This window comes from Protopterus annectens, chromosome 2.part1, assembly GCF_019279795.1.
Source record: "Protopterus annectens isolate FY-2018-M chromosome 2.part1, PAN1.0, whole genome shotgun sequence".
Classification (NCBI taxonomy): domain Eukaryota; kingdom Metazoa; phylum Chordata; order Ceratodontiformes; family Protopteridae; genus Protopterus; species Protopterus annectens.
The window spans coordinates 32,908,670-32,924,690 of record NC_056729.1 but is presented as its reverse complement, the minus strand read 5'-3'; the positions used below and the strand labels follow the sequence as shown (position 1 = coordinate 32,924,690).

Sequence of the window (16,021 nt, the reverse complement as noted above, 5' to 3'; positions counted from 1 at the left end):
GGGGCCTTGACCTGTAGACTGATGAACAGTTTTCTTAGGTTTTAAAGGAGTTTTAAGCTTAGCATAAGATTTAATGGTGAGTGTAGTCGGTCTGAAGACACCTTCTGCAACCGAAGGTGTTTCCTCTGCACCGGTGTCTAATTCTGCCCCGGTGTCGGTAGACGGCTGTGTCGGCCTAGTAGACTCTGCTTGGGAGTCCGCAGCTGTCTGGGGTTCCAGCTCTGCGGTCATCAGGGGCTGAGAGTAGGCGCCTCACTGAAAACCGGAGAACCGGCGACAGGCCCAGCTGAGGCCTCGGGGTCTGGCTTATTCCTAGGCTGCCTGTCCTTATCCTTGCGTTTTTTATGAATTGCGGTCGTTGGCTGCTCCGACGGCATGATATAATTAAATTTCCTACCAAAGTAATGCCGTGCGAAGTCAAAACAGCATTTGATAGTGCGTTTATTAAACCTAGCGCAAAACCGACAACCTGTGACATCGTGGTCTGGGCCTAGACAAGGAATACAATAGGAATGGAAGTCCTTATGGGGTATTTGCTTCCCACAAGAAATGCAATTGTTAACTTTTTCTGACATCAGACTGAGGCAAAAAAATGTTCCCCAAAGGGGTACTTAGCTTTATTGAAGACTTCGGACTGAAATTCAAATCGAAAATCTCAGGTGTCGGCCGACCGGCACTTGCAAACTGCTTCTGCTTCGGGCACCGCGCGGCAAGAAAGACTGAAGAAAATGGTGTTGGATGCCTCTTATATACCCCTGGCGCACTGACGTCAGGGAAGAAGCGACAACAACCGACGCTGGACCAAGACTTTGGAATTCGGGCCGACTGCGGGACCGCCTGATGGCAGGATAACCCAAGTGTGATGACTGCAGCAGGGTAACACAATGAACATCAGTCTCAGTAAAGCCAGTTCTGAACCTGGAAATGGAATCCAGTTTGTAATGCTTTACAGAAGTATGAACAGAGGACCAAGATTCAGCCTCTTCACTACCTTGAATCCACACCTTTCGAAAAAGCCCTAAAAGAAGCCAAGGCCCATCAGAGTGAGCACTAACCCTGCCTGGAAGTGACTTTTTCTGATGTGAACAGAAATAGCATGAGGCAACCACCTGGAAATCATCTGCTGTGACACTGGTTATCTTTTTTTCGCTCTCCTTAACTTCATCAGAAACAAATATCTAACTAGCCTTCCTGAAGGATTTTACTTTGTCCACTTAGTACCAGAGCTACCTATGGACATCCAAAGTATGAAGAATTACTGAAGGAAAGGCCTTACTGTTGTGCTTGCTAAGTTTTCCTCAAAGAAGTTCTTAGAGGATTTGACAAGTTGTCTTATTTGCCTGTTGAGGCTGAGGAGTGTGCTTTTCTATTGTTGGGTCTCACCTTTGTTTTCTTGGACAGCAACTTTTTGCATTTATTGTAAAGTTTGTTGTTTTTACTTGGGGCTCTGGCTTTGATTCTTTCTGGTACAGCCAAGTCTATACACTTACGGCAAGTGAATGTACAGGGATGTAGTGTAAGCTTTGGTGTAGTTACCACTTCCAGCTGGGGGTGGGGCTCAGAATGCATTTATACGTTCACCTAGGAGGGTATTAGTTTGTCTTGGTGAAGTATTTTAGTCCAATTTCACCCACTGTGAGTTCTGGTGTTAATGTTGGCTCGAAAGTGACTGACTTGTGGGGTCAGATTTAACTAATAAGGGTCCAAACGTTGCAATAGTGCATCTGTTTGACATGTTAGTGAGGACCACATCTAGTACGTTTGTTCCTCTTGTCAGGGTATGAAAAATTTGTCCCAGATCATTTGAGTTAAAGCCAAGGAAATTTTGTGCTAGCAAGTTAGGGCTAGTGTAGGTTTCCCAGTTGATGAAGGGATAATTGAAATCCCCTATAACCAGAGTGTTCGGTAATATTTGAATTGTCTACAGTTTGTTCAAGTAGGCTTCATGTGCGTCATGACCCATGGAGGGGGATCCATAACTGGCTATGACTTCAATGGGGGTCTTACCAACCATAACCTGAACTGGGAAAACTCCAGGGAGTTGTCCAGTCTAACTAGATGTGAGGTGAATTTTTTCTTTAAAATAGATAGAAACACCACCTCCTTTGGTTCTCAAACATTCATTTTATAGTCTGAAGGTGTGGAAGGCATTGTAGCCTTATAAGCCCAGGTTACTTTGAGGCCTTGAACCAGGTTTCTGTGACTGCACAGACATCTGCATCTTCCAGTGTGTGCAGTTTTTGGTTTAAGCTTCTAGCATTTAGCAGCATGGCCCTTACTTTGTTATGATTGGCAAATTTTATATCAGCAAGTTTGTTTTCAAGACCTTGCCTAAAAAAAGGCACTATGGCAGAGGCAAGAGCCTTTGCCAGCAGCCAAAAGCCTAGAGGTGCCAGGTGCAAACAGTCTCTGGCAAAGCAGCAAGGTTTGCCTACTATGGCTTCCCAGGCTGACAGGAACTGGACTCACTCTGATTAACACCAACAATTATTGAAATCAATCATTTTGTGTTTATACTGTGGCATCATTCTAGGTGCGGGCAGTATGTTGCTTAAGGCTAGGGACATACCTGCCTGGGACATGTACTCAGAGCTCAGTCATGTCTTCCTTCATATAGTCCAGTGAGGTACATCTCATGTCATTCACTCCAACATGAACTATGACAGAGTCATAATGCTACTTGTTGCTGAGAGACCTGAATGCATGCGTGATCTGATAAATCCTAACACCAGACAGGCAGCTGACTGTGACTTTCTCCTTGTCCAACCGAGTGAGTGGGACAGATATACATCTCACTATTGACTCTCCAATGACTAGAAAATCTGGTTTGAGTGCTGCACCTTACAGGCTTGGTAGGTGAGACACTGGTGTTGCTGTGTGTCATGGGTGCTGTGGAAACTGTTAGTTGTAGCAGTCTTGTGTTTTGGAGGTCTCTGATGTCTCAGTAGTTTTCTGAAAGAACCTCCACTTATGTTGATGTTTGTGTTAGATGCATACTATATGTATGAGTAGTGGTGGATGGGTGGACAACCTCTTCCTTGTTACCGTTTTGAGTGCGAGAGAGTATAGATTCAAGATTCTTGGTGTAGAAACATCACTCACATTCTGTACTAGCGGGAGTTATTAGCAGAGGGCTGTTGGTGTACATAAGGTACCTGCTACACTGCCTTGAGATCCAAGTCAAAAAAGTTGGCAGGAAAACCAAGGGTAGTCTAACTGTCCATAATGCTAGGTTGACGACTTATCACTAAAGAGAGCTTTTCAGGATTGATCAAGGAGGAGCTCAGTGGATAGAGATCTCCGCTTTTTTTTTTTTTTTGCTGGTAGTTTGAAAGGGTTCAGCTCAGCAGCATTTCTTTGACTGGGAAAGTATTAGGGATAAGGGCTACACTTATGTGCTACATCTGTATCTACGGGAAAAACTGTTGAATTATCTGTCCTGCTATGGCGCACAACTGCACAGCAGTGCGCGGTGTTGTGCGATGCGCAAACAAGCAGAAATCTGCTCAAAAGCAGGGCTTAAATTCCAGAAGGTAAAAATCAAATTTTTTTTTTAAAAGGTTCAAAAGGACCAATGAGGATGCTTACTCCAAGCCCCAGACTAATGACCGTTCACCAGACAGGTTCCAATCAGCAGAATCCTCTCACAAGAGTGCAGAAAGGCCCCTTCCAGTCCAAGATGGCCTGGAAAATGTGCTCAGAACAAAAAGCTACTACAAACAGACCCAGATGCAGCAAAACTATATCTGGGTATGTTACTAACTACCCTAGTTGACAGGAACCATTGCAAAATGTTTAGCAGCAGAAAAATAGCAGTGAGATACTAAAAAAAGTTCAAAACAGCAGAAAATCATCAAGGAAACCCTAAAGAATGTTCTAAACAGCTGACAAATCAGTTATGTTAACACTGCTTGGCAGAAAAAACAGAAAAAGCAGAAAGGATTGCTTTCCAACAACAAAAAATACCAAGAAATAACAGTGAAAATAGCAAAAAAAGCTTTGTAAACAATTAAAACAGCAATGAAATTTGACTTAACAGCACAGTAAGGCAGACAACTGCAGTACAACAGTGTAGTTTAGTACATAATATATAAACACACTTTAAAAGTACTGTTCTCTGGTAAGTAAAGCTGGAAGGAGTCAGTCAGAAGGTAAGTTATCACCGAAGTGTTTAGGAATACTACACCATTTACATTTTCTAAAAATATACACCAGCCCTAACAAAATACAAATGTAATCACAAATACAGTATACTTGTGTCCCAAAAAAGCAGTTAGTACCATTAAATATTAAAGTAACGAGAGACTACCGGACCTCAGTCACATGACAGTCTAAACAAGGTAATAAAAAAAAAAAACAAAAAAAAACAAAAAACAAAAAAACCAAAATACTGGTATCCTTAAAGAAACGTGATACAATTTCAACAAAGAAAGTGGGGGAGGAACTCCCTAAATGGGACACAGCTGCTCAGAAATGGGAAAAGAGAAACAGACCATCGATCCTCTGAAGTCCAGAAGTGCTCTCAAGGGTGGCAAGAAAGTTCTGAAGACATCTGGTACCCAAGGCTGCTGTTTCTTCCCTTGGGGGCTCAAGCCACAACAGCCTGGGTGCATGTGTGTGGGGGGGTGGGGACTCGGACTTTGGAAGACTATATATCCATGTCAGGATATAATCCATATAGCTAAAGACTACTGCAGCAATGATGTATGACGAACATAGTTAAGGCTGCAATTGCCTGTCTCTACACTGTATAGTTAAACAAGGCTGCATGAAATGCAGGCAACGTATAACAATGCTGGCAAGCTAAAAATATTCATACAAGTCTACTGGTCAACAGCAAAATAACACTTCAAGGTTCAATAACAATCAGAGGCCTAGAAATAGCTAGGTTCATTCTTTACTCACTGCAGTACAAACCAAGGCAACTATTAGTCAGGCATACCAAAAGGAAGTGCAGAGCTATCGCAATAACATGGTAAGAATGCAAAAAGTAGCTATCTCCAGTGTACTAGCCTTGAGGTTTGTCAATTCCAGTAAAAAAAACTGTCAAAATCAGCACCCATGGTTACTTAGCACTGAACAGCTCTGACCACGAGTACAAGGCTGTGCAAAGTTGGGCAACTTACAATGCAGAAAACCAAAAATGTTCAAACTAGTCCACTGACCAATAGCAAATTAAATTTCACCTTCCTGGCACACAAAAGTACAGTAGTTAAAACAATTATTATTTTTTTTCATTATTACTTTCAGAAGTGAAACTGCACCACTCATCGTTAGATCAATATTCATTAAGTTACTTAAGTTGCCAGTAATATTTCTTATCTTTGTTAGATTTAGTTTCTTAACACAACATGACAGACAGTGACTGAATACAAACTGCAGAGATTACAACCATGGAAAAGCTAAAAGAAAGCTTCAGTTTATGAATACAGTACACAATAGTAAGCTCTTTATCTCACCTAAGACATTTATAAAAGCCAGTTGATGTTAAGATGCCACCACGAGCCACTTTACTACAAGCTGAAAGGTATTCAGAGTACATTTCAGCTCGAGAGACTGAAAAATCTGAATTCACTTCAAAATACGCATTTAACCTTAAATACAAAAACAAACAAAAAGTCATGTTAGTTTTCCCATTTGCAAGTTGCACTGTTTTATTTCTCAAACAGTATATTATCTACTTACCACTGGCATGCAAACTTCTCACTATCAATTTCAACAATCCCTGGTGGTGGTGTTGGTGGCACATTAAGTGAAGGCGGCAGACCAGCTCTAGGTGCTGCACAAAGAATGAAATACAATTACACACATACAAAATATTTCTCAAGTTCTGAAATAAAATGAATATAATTAAGTTTAATGACTGTACAAAATGCTCACATTGTATATAATTTAACCCACAAAAATCAAAACAACTGGTTACAGACGCTCTCTCTTTCTGAGAATTAAAAGGCAAACAAAGCTACCTGATATGGTCTATCCCAGATTAGTTGGGCTCTGCAAAAAGGTACATGCAGAAACTGCAGTTCTCTCATTATTACACAATCTCAATAAAAATACCTCAATTCCACACCCAAAGAAAAAATATAACATTAGCCTGAACACTGTGTATGATGGCTTTCAGCTTGTTAAATATACATCCAGTTACAATGCACAGAATATAAAAGCACAAAAAATCTATGGAAACCATACCAAACTATGGAAATCACAAAGTAATATGTAATCTTTTAAAGGTTTATACCACTCAGTCCCTAACATCTAAATAACAGCAAGGAGGCACCAGCAAAAAAATACTGATTAAAACACTTTTAAAATGGGATGGTTATGCCTTTACTGGTGGTACAGAGGGAAAAGCCCTGTCTACAGACCAAATGACCCAAGTTTCTCAAAAACATCCATGCTTTGGCCAGAAGCACTCATATTCCTTTCAAGCTTGCATGGTGCCATCATAATAATAAAATATAGGCAAAAGTGAAATTCAGTTGTCCAGATGGGTTCAAAGCTCCTAAGCAGACCTGTTCGACTAGAAAAATCAACTCAAGTGTGATGCTATGCATTGAAAACATTGTGACCCCAGTAAAATAGGGCAATAACCATACCCTTAATCAGAAGGAAAGGCCTGACAAAGGCTCTGCCCAAAAAAGAAAGAAAAACTCACACAATGATGGAGGGAGAGGTGACTGCTTAAAGAATAGTTGTGTAAGAATTACCATAACCTTAGATGTCCTTCTCTTTCATGTTGCAGTAATCATAACTGTACGGAGGTTGTTGCCTGCAGCACCGGACATCCGGCCAGTATTCCAAAATCTTAGGAGCATGCTACTTTGCTTCTCAGGGCCATAAACCGACATTGGCTATAAAAGTGATGTCTGCACATACCCCCTTCAGAAATGACTGATGCATACAGTAGTACCCCTGGGGAGCAAGGACAGGAAACTTTTCAGACCCACATATGCCACCAGGAAAAAGGAACCCAATAAATGTATGTGCCTGTTACAGTATCCTGTTTGGATGGGGAGAAGATAGGGAAAGTCACTCTAGATGGACAAAACAGAGCAAGAGGGGTTTGGACAGGGGGGGGGGGTGAATACTGCAGCAATGAAGGGAAGGACATCTAAGGTTATGGTAAGTTCTTGCACAACTATTCTATGTCCTTCTATTCTCATATTGCAGTATTCATAACTGCAGGGAGAGTACCCCAAGCTTTAGGTATGAGCCTGGGAGGTAGGTAGAGGGGCCTGGTCTATGAGACCCTGTAAAATTGACCTAGCAAACCCAATTCTGTCTCTGGAGACCAGGTCTAGCTTGTAGTGCTGGTAAAAGTATGGACTGAGGACCAGCTGACCGCTTCCAGCATGGAAGCTTAGTCCACCCCCCTGAAAAAGGCTGCTGAAGAGGCAGCTGCCCTAGTAGAATGTGCTCTCACATTGGTAGATAAAACCATTCCATGAAAGTAACAACAGGCAGAAATAGCTTTAGAAATCCACGATTATGTAGTCTGTTTAGAGACTGCCTTCCCCAAGGCCCTTGGGTGAAAGGAGACCAACAGCTGGTCAGACTTTCTAATGGATACCTAAGCTGCCTACGAACATCCAAGGAATGTAGGGTTCTTTCAGACGGATTTTGAGGTTGTTGGGGAAAAAAAGGGAGGTTAATGGCTTGATTTAAGGACACTTCATTAACCACTTTAGGCACGAAAGATGAGGTAAGAGGGGGGTTAACTATCAAGGCCTGGATTTCTGAGACCCTCATGGCGGATGCGAGGGCTACCAGCAGTACTGTTTTCCAAGTACTTAATTTCAGTGATGCTGAGTGAGCTGGTTCAAAAGAAGGTAGTGTGAGTTTTCCAAGGACATAATTAAGGTCTCATGAAGGCAGTATTGGTTTTCGAGGGGGTCATATATGGAGGACCCCCTCTTAAGAATAGTTTGACCTCTAATCTGGATGCCAAGGAGAGACAGGTGGAAATGGCTGATAAATGTACCTTAATAAAACACTAAGCCAGCCTTGAATGTAGAAGCTCACATAAGAAAGAAAGGACAAAGGTACAGGAATAAGAAAGGGGTCCTGTTTTTTCTTTTGACACCACCTGGAGAATCTTTTCCATTCTGACACACAATTTCTTCTGGTACTAGGTTTCCTGGCCTCCTACAGGACACTGAGTACGTCCTCTGAATACAGGTGTCTGAAGGGGGATTAGATCTCTATCACCAACACAGTGAGTCTGAGGTTGGGCACCTGAGGGTGTATGAGCGACCCCCTGTCTTGTGTGAGTAGGTCAAATCAGTGGGGTAACCTGTGGTAATTGTCCTTGGCTAGTAGGTGAAGAAGGGGAAACCAATGCTGTCTTGGCCAAAAGGGAGTCACCAGCAGGATTCTGGTTTGTCCCTCTGAATCTTCAGAAGGACTCTGAATCAGTGTGAAGAGGGGGAAGGCATAAAGATACATCTCCACCCAAGAAAAACAGAAGGCATCAATCCTCCACACCTGTGGATGTGGATCCCTTGTGCAAAACAGAGGTATCTGCCTGTTCTGGGAGGAGGCAAACAGATCTGTCTGAGGAATACCCCACCTGTGAATGAGCTCCAAAAACACCTCCCTGTGAAGCATCCATTCGTGGCAGGGTGCAGAGGTTCTGAGCGTCTGCCATCACATTCTCTGCTGAAGGAATGTGACACTGCTTGCAGGTGAATGTGCAATTCTGCTGCCAGGAACCAAATCTCCATTGCCAGGCTGCAGAGCGGGTAGGACCTTGCCCCCTCCCCCCACTTATTGATATACCACAGGACAGTCATATGTCTGACAACTTTTAAGGTGCCTGGTAGGAGAACTGGATGGAGGGTTTGCAGGGCTAGGAAAAGGGCCCTCATCTCTTTGATACTGATGTGGTCCCTTTGTCTGACGGAGGACCACTCTCCCTGAACTTTGTTTTGTTGTGGTTTTGCAGAACTGCTCCCCAACTCACATATGAAGCATCTCTGAAGATTTGTTGTGAGGGTGAGGGAATCTGCAAAGATATACCCTGATTGAGGCGTATGGCTGTAATCCACCACTGCAGCTCTTTTTTCAGGCATGGGAGAAGAAGTAGAGGAATATCAAAGGGGTGTGACTGTTGGTCCTACAGACTCCTCAGCACCCACTGAAATTTTCTCATATGCAGCCTTGCTAAGGGGAGCATGGGTATCAAGGATGCCATGTGGCCTATGACCCTCAGGAATTCCCTGGCTGATGAGGTTCGGGGCGAGAGGGGTGTTTGGAGGTAATGTGTGATGGCTTCCACCTTCTGGCTACGAATGAAGACTGCCATCTGGTCTGTTTTTATCCCGCACCCCAAGAAATACAGGTCTTGGGTGGGTGCCAGGTGAGATTTTTCCTGGTTCACAGTGAACCCTAGGTTTGCCAAGGTATTGGACACCATGCCTAGGTGGTGACGGAGGGTGTGGCAATCCTGGTGAAGTATCAAGAGGTCATCTAGGTATGGATATATTTGAATGTCTTGAACTCTGCAGTGGGTGATAACTGGAGCTAGGCATTTTGTGAATATGCTGGGGGCTGTGGAAAGCCCAAACGGCAATGCAGAAAATTGAAAACGCAAGGAACCCATGGAAAAATGTAGGAACTTCCTGTAGCTAGGGTGAACATGAATATGAAGGTAGGCATCCTTCAGATCCAGGGATACCATGAAAGCTTGGTGAGGGATGAGAGGTAGGAGGTGCTGCAAGGTGAGCATTTTAAAGGTAGGCACCTTGAGGAATAGATTGAGTACAGACAAATCCAGGATTAGCCTCCAAGGGCCATCTTTCTTTGGAACCAAAAACATCCTGGAGTAAAACCCCTTGTTTGTCTGTTCTGGAGGTACTCTTTCTATGGTGTCCTGAGCTTGGAGCTGACTCAGAATTAGGGGGGAAGGTGAAGATGACTTGTAGGCAGTTGGGTTGTCCCCTGAAAGGGAGGAAGTGCCCACTAAGTCATAAAGTATCCTTTCTGGAAGATGGAAAGGACCCAAGCCTCTGAGGTAAATTTCCACCAGGAGGTTAGGGAAAGGGGTGAGGCAGAGGGATAAGGGAGTGGAGTTGGGTAACAGGTTTGAGTCACAGTGGAGAGGCGCTGCCCTGGTCAGGCTGCCTCCGAAAGGGAATTGGAGTGGAGGTGGAGGGCTGTTTAGGAGTGGAGTGTCCCCTATGTTGCTTCTGTCCCTTAGCCTGTGGGGCATTGGAATGAGATGATTGCCTCCTAACAAAGGTGGTCCTTTGAGGGTAGTTTCTATGATACCTAGGAATAGGAGAGACTAACAAATACTTTAAATTTTGTAGCTCCTTGCCCTTTTCCTGTAGGGATTTAAGGAGCTCTGCAGAGGCTGCACAGAAAAAGGCCTTATTATCAAATAAGTGCATCTAGCAATTTGGTCTGGACATCCATAGGAAGGGGCAGTAACCTCACCCAAGAATATCTTCTCAGGACAGAACCTGAGGCTGCAGATTTAGAGGATGCCTGTACCGCATCATAACTGCACTTTATGGACTGCCTGTTCACTCACCTGAGGCGCGGTAGAGAGTAGGGCAGAAAGTTGTGACTTAGCAGGAGAGTCTGGCACATCTGGAATCAGTGCAGAAGCTTTTGAAAGGGTATCTAAAACAAACCTAGCCATGTGAGTTTGGTAATTTAGGGTTCTGATGGCTAGAGTGGAAGTAGTATATACCTTCTTACCTAGTCTATCCATAAATTTGCTGTCCTTGTCAGTGGGAAACAGAGAGGTGGAGGGTAGCTGTCTGGATGATTTATCTGCTGACACTGCAATGACAGCAGAGTCTGCAGGAGGGTTCCTGAATAAGAACTGTGTATCCTGAGGAACTTTATAAAATCTATCAGGATGTTTAGAAGCTGGGGGCTGAGAGACAGGGGTCTGTGATGCAGCCAGAATATTCATCAGAGGAGGAGAGTTCTTCTTCTGAATCCTCTATGACCTGCACAGGTGTAGGGGCTGGTAGAGGTACCCAAGACTGGTGGCCTGGAAGGCCCTGAGAAGACTTTGGGAAAAAACTTCCTATCCAGGAGCTAGATCAGCTTCTCTATGTTCTCTGTGTTTTAATTTCTGTTTCCTCTTCAGAGGAGTGGATGGATAAGGATGTGCTGACAGAGCCAGACGCCTAGGAGAATGGAGCGGGGAGAGTAGGCCCCTCCAACACCCCAAGCCGTGGGTCCCCTTCGCCGTCCGGGACTGATCAACCTCAGCGGACATGCTCTGCATTTCTGTCGAACTGTCTGCCACCATGGTTCCCGGTTTCAGCTGTGAAACAGGCATCCGATGAGACCCTGGGCTAATACCCGCCTCGATAGTCTCACCAGACTCCGGAGGTGCAGCATGGGCATCGGGGCTAACTATTTTGGCCTTCTTCCAAGGCGGCTCGTCAGCGGTACCTATCTCACCCTCCATGCCTAATGCTAGACGCCGGAGCCTCTGGTTTTCTTGATAAAGCTTTAAGGCAGCCAAACAGCTGCTAAGCGTTTTAGGTACAAAAGACTTGCAAATATTGCAAGACGTATGGTCATGGCCTTCACCTACACAGAATAAGCATTTATCATGCATGTCCTTATGTGGAATTTGTTTTCCACAAGCATACTTCCCCTTCCTAGTTGACATGTATGCTTGAAAAGCAATAAGAAGGTGACAAAAAACCCAAAGGGGTACTTATCAATACTGGACAGCTGAAATAAACGAACTAATTGATTACCAGAGCTGACGATCAGAGGTCTGTAGATCACTGCGGCAGAAAAGTTCTGAAGGGAGTACGTGCAGGCATTACTTTTATAGCCAACGTCAGTTTATGGCCCTAGCAATCAACGTAGCACGTACCCCTGCTCCTAAGACTTTGGTATAGTGGCTGGATGTCCAGTGCTGCAGTAGCAACCTCTCTACAGTTATGATTATTACAACATGTGAACAGAAGGACATCAGATATGATACTTGTCTATTAGTATTACTTACCGTTAGCAAAAGCACATTTCCTAACTATCTTCCCTACCCAGAAGACACCAAATCAACTATGTAGTTTATTCACACATGTATTTCATAAGCTGCTATGTTTCCCATAACAAAATAAAATACAATTTCCCAACCATTTGGCCTAATTTGGTTACCAGTTGATAAACGTTGCCCTTTTCAGAGGGAAGTGGTCCAATTTTCTAATCTAAGTTTTCTCCACATGGTAAGTGTTCTACAAACAGCAATATGCAAACATCTTTTGCCACTACTGCCTTGTTTTGTAAACTAGACGTGCAGTTGTATGCCATGTCTTTAGGTCGCTTCTAAAAACACTTTGGGCATAAATTACAGATAAAAAATCAAGATAAAGTTCAGTGCAGACTAAAGTATGCAACTCAAAGATATCCACAGCAGAAATGTCATATCATATGCCAGCTGCCAGCACTGGTTCAAACACTATTAGAAACAACTTTTTCCAAACTAAAGTGGAAATTAAGCACTAATGTCAGTTTATCGCTTTGCTGGTCATAAGCATACTGTCACCAAGGAAAAAACTACTTGAGAAGAAGCCAAAAGAGTACAGCCAATACAAAGCTGCTATGTGCAACTTAACTGAAGAAACATTTAGGATTGAAATACAGACAGGTAATATAAAATACTGGATAAAACAGCAGCAAACAGGAGGGTATCGTAGTGACAGATAACACACGTGATAAAGGTTCAACTAACATTACAGGGCGCAAGTTAAAAAAAGATAAAAATGAACAGGTGAGGCCAACTCATCTGTTTACAGGGAGATGATGTGAAAGTCGCCCACAGGACTGTTATCTAAGGGAAGGATAAGAAGTGCAGGACCATACATAGGTATTTAAAAAGGGATGAGGGCTGACAGCTGCCAGGTTCAGAGCTGCTCTCAAAGCACATGTCCACTCCTGCTTCAGCACAACTTTCTCTGAACTACTCTTTCTGACCAAGACGGGCAGGATGTAAGAAGTGCCAAACCACTGCCAACAAACCCCACCTCTCCAATATTTTCCTACAGTCCTCAGATGTTAGGAAATTTGTGATTTTTATGGACAAGTTATTAAGCTGCATCCAGGATATGCAGAACACCTCAAGTGACTGATCCCCAGGATGAAAATAAGCCATCTGCTACTTAGAGTGAAGAAGCTACTCCAAATAAGAGATGGAGAAATTGTTAAAAGGGGAAGAATCCAAGTATGGCATACACAGATTACAAAAAAAAAAAAGCATTTAACAGTTTCTGACATTCACGGATAATGGAATGCTTAAAGATGTACGACATGTACCCTACTTTGATCAACTGCATTGCAATGATCATGAAACAGTGGTAAATGGCAAATCATCATCCCAGGGATAAAAATTTAAAGGTGGGATATTGCAGGGTGATTCTTTGTCACTGCTGCTGTTTTGTCTTGCCCTTAACCCATTAAGCTGTTTATTTAACAAGATTGTACTAATGTAACAGTTTAACTCCAAGAAACCAACCTTCACATCTACATTTGTACATGACTTAACGGCGCGTAGTTAATCAATGAAGAGTTGAAAGCACAACTACACATCTACACATTGTTAAAACTTTTTCATGTAAGGAGGACATCTGCCCTTGATAAATGTACAAAAGCAGCATTTATTTATTTATATTTGTTTACTGGGGTAGTGCACTGATTAATATTGACCAATTTCAGGTTCAGCCCGTGTAAAATATAAAACGTTTCACAAAAAAAAAATTAGAGAAATACAAGTAACAGAATAGTTCAGATAAATTACATAGAAAAAAATGTGTAGATTACACTGTGGCTGTTCACTGGAATATGTATCCAATCAAGCAGAGTGCAATATATTAAAGTGGGTCAATCTTCAGTGGATCTTGAGAGAGGCAAACAGACTCTGAAAGGAAATAGGTTAGGTGATACATCTCATATCAAAGCAGGAGCTTTTGGCTTGGATGAAGAATTGCTTTTTGTGTTGTACTATGAATTTGGAATAAGTGTTCATTTCTTTAATATCGATGAGGAGTACTTGCCGGAGTGTAGGCGCGCACAAGAGTACCTGTGGGCTTCAACATCTTAAAAACACAGTTAACTCCACGAAATACACAGAAATATAAACCACCACACTACACCACCATTTAAACAGCTGCATAGATGTAGCTGTACCTCCGCAGGAAAAATTACAGGGCAAATCTCAGAAACAAACCTACATGGTGGAACCATAATATTAACAAGCTTTATAATAAAAGGAAAATAATTTTGACCACAAGAAATAGCAGTAATTCACAGAATGTCAGAAACCTTGTCACTGAAATAAACAAAAAATACACCGAACCCACAGACATTGCCAACATCCTAGCTGACAGGTTCAGTGCAAACCTCTTCGCCCCCCCTCCCCACCAACAGGGCAAATATTTATCCCAGCAGAGTGCTGCCCCCCTGACATCTCAGATGCTCAGGCAAGAGCTGTCCTCTCCAAAGCAAAAAACACAGTATCAATGGGACCAGACGGCGTGCCAGGCTGCGTCCTACATTAACTCCAAGAAGAGCTAAACCCAAACATAAAACTACTGTTCAATCTCAGCCTTACTACAGGATATGTACCCAAAGAGTGGCGTACAGCAACAGTGGTCCCTCTCCACAAAGGTGGTGCCTCAACGGATCCTGGAAACTATCGCCCCATAAGCCTGACTAGCTTGGTCTGCAAAGCTATGGAAAGGATCATCATGGACCTCATAAATAAAGATATTGGGGACCTACAGACACTGGATCCTACCCAGTTTGACTTTGTTAAGGGCAGATCCTGCCTCTTAAACCTGGTTGATTTCTTTGAAACAGTCACCAAGGCCATTGACGAGGGGAAGGTGGTCCACACAGCCTACCTGGACCTTGCAAAAGCCTTCGATACAATACCCCACTCGGGCATTATAGATAAGCTCACCAGCTTAAATATAAACCCCTATGTCACTAGATGGGTGGCAAACTGGCTCAAGGACAGAACCCACACGGTTAGAATTGCTGGAGCCATGTCAGACTCCAAACCAGTTACAAGCGGCGTCCCCCAAGGCTCAGTCCTGGGACCTCTCTTGTTCGGTATATATTTCTCGGAGGTACAGGCCAACACGGAAGGACTGTGGCTGACCAAGTTCGCAGATGACTGCAAACTGGGCGCCCTAATCGACTCTCCAGCCAACACAAGCATCCTCCAAAAGGGCCTCATAGAAACAGATAACTGTTGCCAGAGCCATGGCCTCAAGCTAAACGCCAAAAAGTGTATAGTCATCCCCTTTGGCAAAAACAAAGTGCCCACAAATTACCACATAGGTGGTAATCCATTAAGTACAGAAGAAGTAATTGGGGACCTGGGGACCCAAGCTGATAGCAATCTCTCATTTGACAACCACGTGGCCAAAGTGGTTAGAAAAACATTTTATATAGCCCACCTAATCATGAAGGGATTCAGATCTAGATCAGGGGAGGTCATCGTGCCTCTTTACTCATCCCTCATCAGGCCCATAATTGAGTACAATGCCCCTTTTGGGATGTACCTTACCAGACACCTGCAGCAACTGGAAAGACCCCAAAAGTACCTCACCAAGAGGATCATAGGGCTCAAACAGATGCCATATGCTGCCCGGTTAAAGAAACTCCAGCTCTACTCAGTGACATACCGCCTGCTCAGAGGCGATCTGTGCCGACGTATAAAGCCATGTCCAACCCGGAATTAATGGACATGCTGCAACTCAGAAAATCCAAATCCCATCGAGCTACACGCTCGAGAGACTTGAACCTCAGCACTGAAATAAATAGGACATGCTGGAGGGACAGATTCATAACCCAGAGGCTCCCTTCACTCTGGAATAAAATCCCAGTCCAGGTTAGGCAGAGTCCCTCATTGACTCTCTTCAAGAGGAATCTTGATGAGTGGATGGGAGATCATAGGTTTACCCCGGGTATCACTTCTGTGTCACTGTTAGACAGAGGCACAGTATACTAACCTCGAAAAAGGGCATAGCAAAATTAA

At 43.4% G+C, this 16,021-nt stretch overlaps 1 protein-coding gene across 1 annotated transcript in view; it reads right to left on the bottom strand.

Moving 5' to 3' along the window:
* Positions 1–16,021, bottom strand: part of ARID2 (AT-rich interaction domain 2) — a gene marked incomplete in the record, with an annotated part of 2,057,481 nt that overhangs the window by 493,575 nt on the left and 1,547,885 nt on the right. The window contains 2 exon segments of the mRNA XM_044061997.1: positions 5,460–5,594; positions 5,686–5,779. Coding sequence (XP_043917932.1) covers positions 5,460–5,594; positions 5,686–5,779 — 229 coding nt within the window.